The sequence below is a fragment of the Nerophis lumbriciformis genome, linkage group LG14, assembly GCF_033978685.3.
Source record: "Nerophis lumbriciformis linkage group LG14, RoL_Nlum_v2.1, whole genome shotgun sequence".
In the NCBI taxonomy this organism is placed as follows: Eukaryota; Metazoa; Chordata; class Actinopteri; order Syngnathiformes; family Syngnathidae; genus Nerophis; species Nerophis lumbriciformis.
The window spans coordinates 39621919-39637836 of NC_084561.2; the positions used below are offsets into that span (position 1 = coordinate 39621919).

A 15918-nucleotide genomic window follows, 5' to 3' on the forward strand; every position below is an offset into this window, starting at 1 on the left:
ATGAGCTTTGGGTTATGACCGAAAGGACAAGATCACGGGTACAGGCGGCCGAAATGAGTTTCCTCCGCCGGGTGGCGGGGCTCTCCCTTAGAGATAGGGTGAGAAGCTCTGCCATCCGAGGGGAGCTCAAAGTAAAGCCGCTGCTCCTCCACATCGAGAGGAGCCCCCGGGAAGAGCTGGACGAAGTGGCTGGGGAGAGGAAAGTCTGGGCTTCCCTGCTTAGGCTGCTGCCCCCGCGACCCGACCTCGGATAAGCGGAAGAAGATGGATGGATGGATGGAGAACCAAAAAATTTATATTTTGTTGTTTTCTTACTGTACCGAAAATGAACCGAACCGTGACCTCTAAACCGAGGTACGTACTGAACCGAAATTGTTGTGTACCGTTACACCCCCACATTATACACTATTTTTGATCCAAAATATGGCGTCACATTAGTGCCAAAAAATCAGAGCGCATAAAAACTGTTATCGCGCGCTGATTCTCCACTTCGTGCGCGCGCGACACCCTTTTGCGCGCGCGCGGTGCCTTTCTGCGCGCACGCGACGCCTTTCTGCGCGCTCTCTGTGTACTCCTGGCATCTCTCCTCGCGCTGTCAGTTTCTTTTTGGCACTTTGAGGGCGGGTATGCTTAGACGGCCCCTTCTTTCTGATTGGCTGTGAGCATTTTTCATATGACCAATCATTCTCCAGCATAGCAACGTTGTAGCCATCTTACCTCGGACATCTAGCCTCAATCATTACATTGATGTCAATGGTACATGTACTAATTAAATTACCATAACTTGCTCGATTTTTCGACCAATTTACAAACGGTTTGCCTTGTTACAAATCTTATTACATGTAGATATGACATAGGATGCTGTACCTGTTGAAATTACCTCTTTCGTTTAAAAAAAAAAGACTTAATTGTGCAACATAGTTGTGTAGGGTCAGTGTTAGTCAGTTCTCTGATTATTTTTCAACTGTTTCAGAATACATTATTAAAAGCTATTTTTAACATTTTAAAAACAAAATTCAAAGATTATTTCATTAATTTTATGGCTGAATCAAAAGAAATTCCATAAATTAGAAAACACATGTTCAAGAAGAAGTGAAAATATAAAATAATGTTATGGTTGGATGTTATTGCTGGTGGACCAGTTCTGGCTGAAAGATGTGATTATGGTGTTTGTGTCACGACTTGGTGTGTGCTTTTCCAGGATGCAACGGAAAGTTGGCACGGGCGAGACGGGAATTAAGGTACATGATTTATTTATTAACTATAAATACAAAAAAAAGGATCAAACAAAAGGCGCGCACAGTGGCGGAGAATAAACTATGAACAATTAACAAAACTTGCAAACTATGGCTTGAATAAAGAAAACTTACTTGGCATGGACAAAAAAGGAGCAGCGTGAACATGGACATGAAACAATGGACAGAGCATAAATGTGGTGTGAGGTCGTCAGGACGAACAACAGAAAATGAATGATCTTAAATACTATGGACATGATTAGTGAAAGCAGGTGCGTGACTCAAAACGTGAAACGGGTGCGTGACGTGACAGGTGAAAACTAATGGTTGCTATGGTGACAAACAAGAGTGCACAATGAGTCCAAACGTGGAACAGGTGAAACTAATGGGTAATCATGGAAACAAGACAAGGGAGTGAAAAGACAGAAACTAAAGAGTCCTATAACTAAACAAAAACATGACTTAACACAAAACATGATTACACAGACATGACAGTTTGTTGTCTTATTATTTATTTGGGTCACATTTTGTATTACCCTGTATTGTGTTTATGTGATATGAAATAACCTTCATCAGCGCACAATTTTTTTTTTATCCACTTCTTCCTCCGTAAATCTTGATACATATTGACGATGACCCGCCCTGCTATACTTCTGATTGGCTCTGAGCATTTTTCAGCATTTTTCGCCTGACCAATCAGAAAGAAGGGGCCGTCCAAGCATACCCGCCCCCAAAGTGCCAAAAAGAAAAAAGAAACATGACAGCGCGAGGCATACTTGCCAACCTTGAGACCTCCGATTTCGGGAGGTGGGGGCGTGGGCGGGGCGTGGTTGGGGCGTGGTTAAGAGGGGAGGAGTATATTGACAGCTAGAATTCACCAAGTCAAGTATTTCATACACACATATATATATATATATATATATATGTATATATATATATATATATATCCTGAAAATATGCAAACAAAACTGTGTTTGGATAATTGATACTTCAAACTTGCATAAATAAATATTAAGGAATATAACATAACTTGGCTTCTGAGAGCTTCAAAATGTAGTGAATAAAATGCTAAAGTTGTTGATAAACAAGCAATTATTTTAATAATTAAATATGGTCATTTTAAATGAATTATTATGATAATTTAAAATTAATTATTTCAAATATGTTTATTTTAATGTAAAATTCTATGGCTGGATGTAATAAAGAGTCAGAAAAAATAAAAATAAAAATACAATTAATTTTGATGTTTTTAGCAAAATATAGTAAAAATTTATTTATTTATTTATTTATTTTTTTTTAATTATCCATCCATCCATCTTCTTCCGCTTACCCGAGGTCGGGTCGCGGGGGCAGCAGCCTAAGCAGGGAAGCCCAGACTTCCCTCTCCCCAGCCACTTCGTCCAGCTCTTCCTGTGGGACCCTGAGGCGTTCCCAGGCCAGCCGGGAGACATAGTCTTCCCAACGTGTCCTGGGTCTTCCCCGCGGCCTCCTACCGGTCAGACGTGCCCTAAACACCTCCCTAGGGAGGCGTTCGGGTGGCATCCTGTCCAGATGCCCGAACCACCTCATCTGGCTCCTCTCGATGTGGAGGAGCAGCGGCTTTACTTTGAGCTCCTCCCGGATGGCAGAGCTTCTCACCCTATCTCTAAGGGAGAGCCCCGCCACCCGGCGGAGGAAACTCATTTCGGCCGCTTGTACCCGTGATCTTGTCCTTTCGGTCATAACCCAAAGCTCATGACCATAGGTGAGGATGGGAACGTAGATCGACCGATAAATTGAGAGCTTTGCCTTCCGGCTCAGCTCCTACTTCACCACAACGGATCGATACAGCGTCCGCATTACTGAAGACGCCGCACCGATCCGCCTGTCGATCTCACGATCCACTCTTCCCTCACTCGTGAACAAGACTCCGAGGTACTCGAACTCCTCCACTTGGGGCAAGATCTCCTCCCCAACCCGGAGATGGCACTCCACCCTTTTACGGGCGAGAACCATGGACTCGGACTTGGAGGTGCTGATTCTCATCCCAGTCGCTTCACACTCAGCTGCGAACCGATCTAGTGAGAGCTGAAGATCCTGGCCAGATGAAGCCATCAGGACCACATCATCTGCAAAAAGCAGAGACCTAATCCTGCAGCCACCAAACCAGATCCCCTCAACGCCTTGACTGCGCCTAGAAATTCTGTCCATAAAAGTTATGAACAGAATCGGTGACAAAGGGCAGCCTTGGCGGAGTCCAACCCTCACTGGAAACGTGTCCGACTTACTACCGGCAATGCGGACCAAGCTCTGGCACTGATCATACAATAAATTAATTAATAAATATCTATTTATTTTTAGGTAAGATAAACATAATAATACAATGTATCTTTAGTCTGGATGATTTAGTTCTTGTCACTCTGTTGTCCTCCCGTAGTGAAAAAAGGCTGTCCTCACTCAGGTCCGCATGGAGCTGGAGGGGGCGTGGCCTCCAGCTCCGGCTGAAAATCGGGAGATTTTCGGGAGAATATTTGTCCCGGGAGGTTTTCGGGAGAGGCGCTGAATTTCGGGAGTCTCCCGGAAAATTCGGGAGGGTTGGCAAGTATGGCGCGAGGAGAGATGCCAGGAGTGCACAGAGAGCGCGCAGAAAGGCGTCGCGCGCGCGCAAAAAGGCACCACGCACGAAGTGGAGAATCAGCGCGCGATAACAGTTTTTATGCGCTCGGATTTTTGGCACTAATGTGACGCCATACCAAAAAGTCACTTTTACGAAGGCACCAAAGCATGCACAGAAACATTCAACCGTCACAAAGATGAATAATGGCCTAACAGTCATATCAATGAAAAGAAAACAGTTTACTCAACACTCAGGAAGTGGTATGTGAAATTTGACTCAAATCAAATCTCATCCAGTCCAGATTATACCGAGTTCCTCCCGATCCAAGAAGAGGCCCCCGTTCACCCCGAACCTGTTCAACATTGGCAGATGATCAAAAATGCTACAAAAGACATTCCGAAATAGATGTTTTTAAATCCGTAGAAGTGGTGATCGCGGTTTCTCTGTTGAAAGTTGATACTGCTGCTGCTGGATGATATTCAGACAGTCTCCAAGAACCTGCAGATGCATACTGATTTCAACAAATAAAGCCCTTCAAGAAAGAAAAATTAGGCAAAAACATATTTTTTCTTTTTTACCCGCCGTGTGTCTTGTGGCAGAATGACTCCGTCATCCCAGAGTCGTCCGGAGGAAAAAAAAGCTGAGCTCTCCTCCTCGAACGTCCTGTTTAGGTGGTTCTCCATGTTCCGTCTCTCCTCTTCCTGATCACTGTGGCAGTGAAGCAGAGCTCCGACGTGACCGGCGGCTGCCAGGGACACTCTGGCATTGGGCCACACGAACAGGAAGTTGGGGTCGAAGGACCGTCCGCACTAAAGACAACCACAAATAATGGAAATGTCATTGAGTTTATGAACAAATACATATAATAACCCTCTGGGGCGGGGGTCAGCAACTCGCAGCTCTTTAGTGCCGCCCTGGTGGCTCCCTGGAGCATTTTTAAAAATGGATTGAAATGGAAAAAGATGGGGGGAATTTTTTTTGTTTTGTTTTAGTTTAGATTGTTAGAAAGCCCAATGTTTAATATGTTTGTGTGTATGCTTCACTGATGACAGTATTTGGTGAACATCATTTTGTCCAGTGACGTGCAGTCATCATGGAAAGAAAAAAAATGTAAAAAGGAAAAAAAAAAATTAAAATTGTTATATGTATCCAGTGATTATACTATAAAGTTATTTTCCATTTAACTTCACCAGTTATAGATTATTTTTATTCAAAATCGCTGAATTTTCACATTTGCCGTTCAAATACTGAGAAGAGACGGTGCGGTGATCAGCAGCCAGTTGAGGCACGTCACTCAGTGCCGCAACATGGATTGCGCAATGACTCGGCTAACTGCTGGCCTGCTGTGCAGTGAGACCGTATTGCTATATGAATTATATTATACATTTCCATAGATAGGCACCAGCGCCCCCCGCGACCCCGAAGGGAATACGCGGTAGAAAATGGATGGATGGGATGGATGGATTTCCATAGTTTAGTTAGCTGAGGTATATAATGTACAGTGTATTTTGTCGTCAACTGTATGTGTGTAAAGTATTTCTTGTGCTGTCCTGCAAAAGACGCCCTGTGTGAGGCTCCAGTAGCCACGCCTCCTGCACCCCCGCCGTAGAATTGTTATATCAACTAAAGCCCACACTTAAACTTTCCACGTGCAAGATTGAATCTATTTTTAAAAATTATTTCATAAGAAGCCAAAAAGTGCAAAAACAATAATGTTGGTGTTGGAGGAGTTGTGAATGACTGCAGGGCCACAACATTAGGTACACCTGCAGACTGCAGGTGTACCTAATTCCCAACTCCTCCAACACGAACATTATTGTTTTTGCACTTTTTGGCTTCTTATTAAATAACTTTTGTAACCTATTTTCATGAGCTTTCCTCTTTGTGATGTTAAGTTCCTGTTATGCGCTGTTATACAGTATATGCCTTGAGCTCTTATTTTGAAGGCGCTAAGAGCGGAAGTGATGTCACGTTGCGGAGGTTTTTGAAAGAAGGTAAATAAAGTGGTCCTCGTGTAAACTGGAGCCTCCGTGTTTGTTATTTTGTAGTTTCATACAGTATAGGCGACATTTATAAACCCTCGGTTACACTTTTTTAAATAGATTCAATCTTGCACGTGGAAAGTTTAAGTGAGGGCTTTAGTTGCGGCGCATGGACTTAATTTCTAAGTAAAGGTAAGACCATAATAACGTTTTTTTTTATTAAATGTGCTTTTTTGTGTGCTACAGTTTGTATGTGTAAAGTTAAAGTTAAGTTAAAGTACCAATGATTGTCACACACACACTAGGTGTAATGAAATTTGTCCTCTGCATTTGACCCATCCCCTTGATCACCCCCTGGGAGGTGAGGGGAGCAGTGGGCAGCAGCGGCGCCGCGCCTGGGAATCATTTTTGGTGATTTAACCCCCAATTCCAAGCCTTGATGCTGAGTGCCAAGCAGGGAAGAATGCTGGTATGAGCTTTTAAACATAACCCGTTAACTGCTGCCAATCAAATGGTGAATAAGATACTCTTTAGGGTTCATATGTTTGTAAATCTGACTGTGATGAAGTCAGTGCCTCACCAGCCATCAACCTCACCGCACGTCACTGGTTTTGTCCTACTAATTTCGGCGGTTCTTGAACTCACCATAGTGTGGACTGTGACGCAACAGTTTGTTTACATGTAAAATCTTCCACGCCTTTGTCTCATTTTGTCCACCAAACATTTTATACTGTGCGTGAATGCGCAAAGGTGCACTTTGTTGATGTTACTGACTTGTTGGAGTGCTAATCAGGCATATTTGGTCACTGCATGACTGCAAACTAATCAATGCTAACATGCTATTTAGGCTAGCTCATACTTGCCAACCTTGAGACCTCTGATTTCGGGAGGTGGGGGCGTGGCGGGGCGTGGTTAAGAGGGGAGGAGTATATTGACAGCTAGAATTCACCAAGTCAAGTATTTCATACATATATATATATATATATATATATATATATAGATAGATATCTACATCCTGAAAATATGCAAACAAACTGTGTTTAGATAATTGATACCTCAAACTTGCATAAATAAATATTAAGGAATATAACATAACTTGGCTTCTGAGAGTTTCAAAATGTAATGAATAAAATGCTAAAGTTGTTGATAAACAAGCAATTATTTTAATAATTAAATATGGTCATTTTAAATGAATTATTATGATAATTTAAAATCAATTATTTAAAATATGTTTATTTTAATGTATAATTCTATGGCTGGATGTAATAAGGAGTCACGAAAAAATACAAATAAAAATACAATTAATTTTGATGTTTTTAGCAAAATATAGTAAAAATTTATTTTTTATTTTTTTAATTAATAAATATATTTATTTTTAGGTTAAATAAACATAATACTACAATTTATCTCTTGTCTGGATGATTTAGTTCTTGTCACCCTGTTGTCCTCCCGTCATGAAAAAAGGCTGTCCTCACTCAGGTCCGCATGGAGCTGGAGGGGGCGTGGCCTCCAGCTCCGGCTGAAAATCGGGAGATTTTCAGGAGAATATTTGTCCCGGGAGGTTTTCGGGAGAGGCGCTGAATTTCGGGAGTCTCCCGGAAAATTTGGGAGGGTTGGCAAGTATGGGCTAGCTGTATGTACATATTGCATCATTATGCCTCATTTGTAGGTATATTTGAGCTCATTTAATATTCTTTACTTTTATCCTCTTTGTAGACAATTTAGTTTTACATGTCTGACATCACATGGACAAAGATAAGACCTTTATGGAGGAAAGTTCTGTGGTCAGATGAAACAAAAATGTAGCTGTTTGGCCACAATACCCAGCAATATGTTTGGAGGAGAAAAGGTGAGGTGTTTAATCCCAGGAACACCAGCCCTACAGTCAAGCATGGTGGTGGTAGTATTATGCTCTGGGCCTGTTTTGCTGCCAATGGAACTGGGGCTTTACAGAGAGTAAATGGGACAATGAAAAAGGAGGATTACCTCCAAATTCTTCAGGACATCCTAAAATCATCAGCCCGGAGGTTGGGTCTTGGATGTTGGGTGTTCCAACAGGACAATGACCCCAAACACACGTAAAAGTGATAAAGGAATGGCTAAATCAGGCTAGAATTAAGGTTTTAGAATGGCCTTCCTAAAGTCCTGAATTAAACATGTGGACAATGCTGAAGAAACAAGTCCATGTCAGAAAACCAACATATTTAGCTGAACTGCACCAATTTTGTCAAGAGGAGTGGTCAAAAATTCAAGCAGAAGCTTGTGGAAGGCTACCAAAAGCGCCTTATTGCAGTGAAACTTGCCAAGGGACATGTAAGCAAATATTAACATTGCTGTATGTATACTTTTGACCCGTTTTCAGTAGACCCATAATAAATTCATAAAAGAAGCAAACTTCATGAATGTTTTTTGTGACCAACAAGTATGTGCTCCAATCACTCTATCACAAAAAAATAAGAGTTATTTAATAAAGAAATATTTGAAGGCTGTCCCATATAACACATATGGAAAATGGGAGGACTTTTTTGACTGCCCGTTGCCGTGGGATGCCATATTCAAACTAATCTATAAAACTACTATTGATGTGCAAAATCGTTATTTTCAAATTAAAATTATTTATAACTTCTTACCCACGGGGAAAATGTTAAAATTATGGAATATGACAGAGTCAGATGACTGCCGATTTTTTTTGTCAGGAGCCTGAATCCACCATGCATTTGTTTTGGTATTGTCATATTGTGTCTTCGTTTTGGGTGGAAGTTGAAAAAATGTGTTTAAGGATTGGTTTGTTTATGAAACTTGATGTGGTTTCTGTTATTTTGGGAGAGTTCATTGACAATCATGATCTAATCAATTTAATTATAGTACTCGGTAAAAGGTTTATTTTTAAGGCCAAAAACAGATAATTTTTTTAAAACATTTATTCAGTATTTTTTAACTTTAGAAAGTTACATGGTTGATAATGATGCCAAAAAACATAACAAAAGATGGGAAGTCCTCAAGGGCTTATGTTGAAAGTGTAATTATGTTTATAGATTATATGCTATCTGTTGTTGTGTTCCCTAATTTTGAGTGACCTGAACATATTCTGGACTGTACATACATTTTTTTTATTTTTTTTTTGGAAAATTTTATTTTGTTTATATATTATATGCAATTTGTTGTGTTCCCAATTTTTTTTTAATTTTTTTTTTTATTTATTTATTTTTTAAGTGTACATGAATGAAGGTGTGTGTTGCTGATCCCGACTTGGACATTATCTGGACTGTACATACATTTTTGTTTTTTGGTTTTTTGAAAATTTAATTTTGTTTATATATTATATGCAATTTGTTGTGTTCCCCAATTTTTATTTTTTAATTTTTATTTTTTAAGTGTACATGAATGAAGGTGTGTGTTGCTGATCCCGACTTGGACATTATCTGGACTGTACATACATTTTTTTTTTTTTTTTTTTGGAAAATTTAATTTTGTTTATATATTATATGCAATTTGTTGTGTTCCCAAATTTTTTTTTTTTTTTTAATGTATTTATTTTTTAAGTGTACATGAATGAAGGTGTGTGTTGCTGATCCCGACTTGGACATTATCTGGACTGTACATACATTTTCTTTAATTTTTTTTTGGAAAATTTAATTTTGTTTATATATTATATGCAATTTGTTGTGTTCCCAAATTTTATTTATTTTTTTAATAAATTTTTTTTTTTTTTTAAGTGTACATGAATGAAGGTGTGTGTTGCTGATCCCGTCTTGAACATTATCTGGACTGTACATACATTTTTTTTTTTTTTAATTTTTTTTTTGGAAAATTTAATTTTGTTTATATATTATATGCAATTTGTTGTGTTCCCAAATTTTATTTTATTTTTAAATTTATTTATTTTCTAAGTGTACATGAATGAAGGTGTGTGTTGCTGATCCCTACTTGGACATTATCTGGACTGGACCTGGTTTTAAAAACCCTTTAAACAAATCTAATTTCATTTACAACCTGGTCTGGTGAAGATAAGGTCCTTTTTTTTTTATTTTATTTTTTTTAGGTAAGATACATAAATATTTTCTTGGATAAAAAAAGAAAGTAAAACAATATAAAAATAATTACATTAAAAAAAAAAAAAAATAGTAATTAAATGAAAATGTTAGTGGACCAGCAGCACAAACAATCAAGTGTGCTTCAGGGACTGTGTCCCTTGCAGAAGTGTTGTCCATGTTGTGGGAACCAGAATATTGGTAGCAGAAAGAAACAACCCCTTTTGTGTGAGTGTGTGTGTATGGGTGTGAATGGGGGAGGGAGGGTTTTTTTTTTTTTTTTGGGTTGATGCACTAGTTCAGGGGTAGGCAACCCAAAATGTTGAAGGAGCCATATTGGACCAAAAATACAAAAACAAATCTGTCTGGAGCCGCAAAAAATTAAAAGCCATATTACATACAGATAGTGTGTCATGAGATATAAACTGAATTAAGAGGACTTAAAGGAAACTAAATTACCTCAAATATAGCTACAAATGAGGCATAATGATGCAATATGTATAGAGATGTCCGATAATATCGGCCGATAAATGCTTTAAAATGTAATATCAAAAATTATCGGTATCGTTTTTTTTATAATCTGTATCGTTTTTTTAATTTTTTTATTAAATCAACATAAAAAACACAAGATACACTTACAATTAGTGCCCCAACTCAAAATAACTCCCTCCCCCATTTACACTCATTCACACAAAGGTTTTTTTTCTTTCTGTTATTAATATTGTGGTTCCTACATTATATATCAATATATATCAATACAGTCTGCAAGGGATACAGTCCGTAAGCACACATGATTGTGCGTGCTGCTGCTCCACTAATAGTACTAACCTTTAACACTTAATTTTACTCATTTTCATTAATTACTAGTTGCTATGTAACTGTTTTTGTATTGTTTTACTTTCTTTTTTATTCAAGAAAATGTTCTTCATTTATTTATCTTATTTTATTTTATCTTCACCATACCTGGTTGTCCAAATTAGACATAATAATGTGTTAATTCCACGACTGTATATATCGGTATCGGTTGATATCGGTAATTAAGAGTTGGACAATATCGGATATCGGCAAAAAGCCATTATCGGACATCCCTAAATATGTACATATAGCTAGCCTAAATAGCATGTTAGCATCGATAAGCTTGCAATCATGCAGTGACCAAATATGTCTGATTAGCACTCCACACAAGTCAATAACATCAACAAAACTCACCTTTTGTGCATTCATGCACAACCTTAAAAGTTTGGTGGACAAAATGAGACGGAAAAAGAAGTGGCATAAAACACGTCCTAGAAAGTCGGAGAAAGTTATACATGTAAACAAACTACGGTGAGTTCAAGGACCGCCAAAATTAGTAGGACAAAACGGCGCTCGCCAAATACTCGAATCAGTGAAGCATGTTTAATACAAACAGTGTGCTTTATAACAATTAGGGAGGTTTGTGTCAGGTTTGTCCTCCTACAGAAACCATATTAAAACAAGAAATATATTTTTTCCCCCTCATCTTTTTCCATTTTTCATACATTTTTGAAAAAGCTCCAGAGAGCCACTAGGGCGGCGCTAAAGATAGAGCCGCGGGTTGCCGACCCCTGCACTAGTTGAAAGTGTATCGTGTGTTTTTGTATGTTGATTTAATTAAAAAAAAAAGAAAAAAAAAAAGAATAAGAGTTGTAGAAATGATTGGAAACTCAAGACAGCCATGACATTATGTTCTTTACAAGTGTATGTAAACTTTTGATCGTAAATCACAAAGTTGGACCGCTGAGTTCTTTGTTTGCTAGCAAGTAGTGATGGGTCCGGCAACACCGATGCATCGGCGCATGCGTCGAGCTCATAGAGCAAAACCCTGTGTCGGTGTGCGTACCGCTTTTAGAAAGTCACGTGACCGATCATGAGCTGTTTTGGTCACGTGACCGATACGCGAACTGTGTCGCACTGACGCCTCCTCTGTGCCCTGTGAGCGTGTCTTTCCTACAGCCGGAGAAATAATAACTAAGAAGAGCAATCGTCTAAAATGTAATACGTCGGAAAAACTTTTTTTTTTTTTTTAATAAAAATGTGTAAAAAATAAAATTAAAAAAATTCCCAGTCCACAATCATCCACAACACGTTCTCTTAGATTTCCATGTTATGATGCATGTTCACATTATTTATTGACTGTATCTAAAAAAGATAAAAATATATTTTTATTTAAATGAAGATATGAAATAATCCTAAATGAAATACAATGACTTGGTTTATATTATTGTATATACTAGGGCAGGGGTCACCAACGCGGTGCCCGCGGTCACCAGGTAGCCCGTAAGGACCAGATCAGTCGCCCGCTGGCCTGTTCTAAAAATAGCTCAAAGAGCAGCACTTACCAGTGAGCTGCCTCTATTTTTAAAATTTTATTTATTTACCAGCAAGCTGGTCTCGCTTTGCTCGACATTTTTAATTCTAAAAGAGACAAAACTCAAATAGAATTTGAAAATCCAAGAAAATATTTTAAAGACTTGGTCTTCACTTGGAATAAGCGGTAGAAAATGGATGGATGGATGGGTCTTCACTTGTTTAAATAAATTCATTTATTTTTTTACTTTGCTTCTTATTACTTTTAGAAATACAATTTTAGAGAAAAAATACAACCTTAAAAATGATTTTAGGATTTTTAAACAAATATACCTTTTTACCTTTTAAATTTCTTCCTCTTCTTTCCTGACAATTTAAATCAATGTTCAAGTAAATGTATTTATTTTTTATTGTAAAGAATAATAAATATTTTAGCTTCTGTTTTTTCGACAAAGAATATTTGTGAAATATTTCTTCAAACTTACTATGATTAAAATTCAAAAAAAATATTCTGGCAAATCTAGAAAATCTGTAGAATCAAAATTAAATCTTATTTCAAAGTATTTTGAATTTCTTTAAAAAAAAATTGTTCTGGAAAATCTAGAATAAATACTGATTTGTCTTTGTTAGAAATATAGCTTGGTCCAATTTGTTAAATATTCTAACAAAGTGCAGATTGGATTTTAACCAATTTAAAACATGTCATCAAAATTCTAAAATGTATCTTAATCAGGAAAAATTACTAATGATGTTCCATAAATTATTTTTTAAATTTTTTCAAAAAGATTCAAATAAGCTAGTTTTTCCTCTTCTTTTTGTCGGTTGAATTTTGAATTTTAAAGAGTCGAAATTGAAGATAAACTGATTCAAAATTTTATTTGAAATTTTTTCTTGTTTTCTCCTCTTTTAAACCGTTCAATTAAGTGTTTTTTTCATCATTTATTCTCTACAAAAAACCTTCCGTAAAAGGGAAAAAAAATGTACGACGGAATGACAGACAGAAATACCCATTTTTTTTTATATATATATATATATATATATAAATGTATTTATTTAGCTATTCTTGTTTAAATCACACTTACGTGTAACTTACAAATGACAATATATTTATTTATTTAAGTGTGTATCAAACTGGTAGCCCTTCGCATTAATCAGTACCCAAGAAGTAGTTTTTGGTTTCAAAAAGGTTGGTGACCCCTGTACCAGGGCATAAAATCAGTGTCAGTTGAGTCGGTCCATAGGTTGCCTGTAGGGATTTTTAATGTCCAGCAGATGTCTATTTAGTGACACAGTATCGACACAGTATCAATACAGTTTTGCAATGTGTCGAAACGCTTCATGATGCCTCATCAACCCATCACTACTAGCAAGGTTAAAATGTCGGTGCAAGCATCTGTCTGTGTTTACAGTGGTCTAAGCTCCTCTATACAACAGGAACACTGGTATTTTCAGGAATTTGCTGCAAAAATGTTTGTCTCCCAAGATTCAAACTAAACTCGGGGGGCCGGTATGGTGTCATTACAGGCCGGATTTGACCCCCAAACCTAAGGGTTGAACAAAATTAATTCCCCAATCCACTTTGTGCAGGAGTTGTCCTGTCACGGTGCAGCTGGAACATATCCCTGCTGACCGTGAACAAAAGATGGACTACACCCTGGATTGATAGCTCGTCAAACACAGCTGCGTTAACCACTACACTTAATGTAGTTCCTCAAACATGCACTTGATGGATGGGACGTTTGGCAGTTCAACTTATTGTGCAGTCATACTAAAGACTAGCAGGACAAATAAAAAGTACAGCTCCAATAAAACACTGCAGGAGTGATTTACCTTACCATTGCATAGCTGTCAGCGCCGTGACAACCTCCTATCACCACGGTGATTTTGGGCACTGAGGCGCAAGCCACTGCGGACATCATTGAACCCTGAGCCTTCAGGCAATTGCTGTTCATTTCCGCCTAAAAGACAGAAAGGAGAATCTGGAGATATAATCATATGAACAGGTTTTCAAAGTCCGGGACAGTGAACCTTCCCTTAAAGGGGAACTGCACTTTTTTGTGGAACTTTGCCAATCGTTCATAATATTTGTGATAGACAAGAAAACACATCTCTTTTTTGTTTTTAGTTTTTCAAAGATGATAAAAAACACTTGCAAGATGCAACAACTTCAAAAGATGTGACTTTAAGGTTTTACGACTTACGTATAAAATACTACACGGTCTAGCTCCATCCTATCTTGCTGATTGCATTGTACCATATGTCCCGGCAAGAAATCTGCGTTCAAAGAACTCCAGCTTATTAGTGATTCCCAGAACCCAAAAAAAGTCTGCGGGCTATAGAGCGTTTTCTATTCAGGCTCCAGTACTATGGAATGCCCTCCCGGTAACAGTTAGAGATGCGACCTCAGTAGAAGCATTTAAGTCCCATCTTAAAACTCATTTGTATACTCTAGCCTTTAAATAGACCCCTTGTAATTTCCCGTCAGGGATTAATAAAGGGGCAGCACGGTGGAAGAGGGGTTAGTGCGTCTGCCTCACAATACGAAGGTCCTGAGTAGTCTTGGGTTCAATCCCGGGCTCGGGATCTTTCTGTGTGGAGTTTGCATGTTCTCCCCGTGACTGCGTGGGTTCCCTCCGGGTACCTCCAAAGACATGCACCTGGGGATAGGTTGATTGGCAACACTAAATTGGCCCTAGTGTGTGAATGTGAGTGTGAATGTTGTCTGTCTATCTGTGTTGGCCCTGCGATGAGGTGGCGACTTGTCCAGGGTGTACCCCGCCTTCCGCTCGATTGTAGCTGAGATAGGCTCCAGCGCCCCCCGCGACCCCAAAGGGAATAAGCGGTAGAAAATGGATGGATGGATGGATGGATTAATAAAGTATTTCTGATTCTGATTCTTTTTAGACCAGTTGATCTGCCGTTTCTTTTCTTTTCTGCCCCCCTCTCCCTTGTGGAAAGGGGGGCACGGGTCACGGCCATGGATGAAATGCTGGCTGTCCAGAGTCGGGACCCGGGGTGGACCGCTCGCCTGTGCATCGGTTGGGGACATCTCTGCACTGCTGACCCGTCTCCGCTCGGAATGGTTTCCTGCTGGCCCCACTATGGACTGGACTCTCACACTATTATGTTAGATTCACTATGGACTGGACTCTCACACTATTATGTTAGATCCACTATGGACTGGACTCTCGCTATTATGTTAGATCCACTATGGACTGGACTATCACTATTATGTTAGATCCACTATGGACTGGACTCTCACACTATTATGTTAGATCCACTATGGACTGGACTCTCGCTATTATGTTAGATCCACTATGGACTGGACTCTCACTATTATGTTAGATCCACTATGGACTGGACTCTCGCTATTATGTTAGATCCACTATGGACTGGACTATCACTATTATGTTAGATCCACTATGGACTGGACTCTCACACTATTATGTTAGATCCACTATGGACTGGACTCTCGCTATTATGTTAGATCCACTATGGACTGGACTCTCGCTATTATGTTAGATCCACTATGGACTGGACTCTCGCTATTATGTTAGATCCACTATGGACTGGACTCTCACTATTATGTTAGATCCACTATGGACTGGACTCTCACTATTATGTTAGATCCACTATGGACTGGACTCTCACTATTATGTTAGATCCACTATGGACTGGACTCTCACTATTATGTTAGATCCACTATGGACTGGACTCTCACTATTATGTTAGATCCACTATGGACT

The 15918-nt window shown here is 38.8% G+C and overlaps 1 protein-coding gene across 1 annotated transcript in view; it reads right to left on the reverse strand.

The window, feature by feature from the left end:
- Positions 1–4053: 4053 nt before the first annotated feature.
- The window catches only part of LOC133616365 (biotin-dependent 3-methylcrotonyl-coenzyme A carboxylase beta1 subunit), a 41699-nt gene continuing 29834 nt past the window's right edge, over positions 4054–15918 (reverse strand). Inside the window, exons 10-12 of the mRNA XM_061975535.2 lie at positions 14008–14130; positions 4410–4640; positions 4054–4329 (exon numbers count right to left, since the gene is read on the reverse strand). Of these exons, the coding sequence (XP_061831519.1) occupies positions 4243–4329; positions 4410–4640; positions 14008–14130 (441 nt within the window). The 3' untranslated portion in view covers positions 4054–4242. The remainder of the gene's footprint in view (positions 4330–4409; positions 4641–14007; positions 14131–15918) is intronic.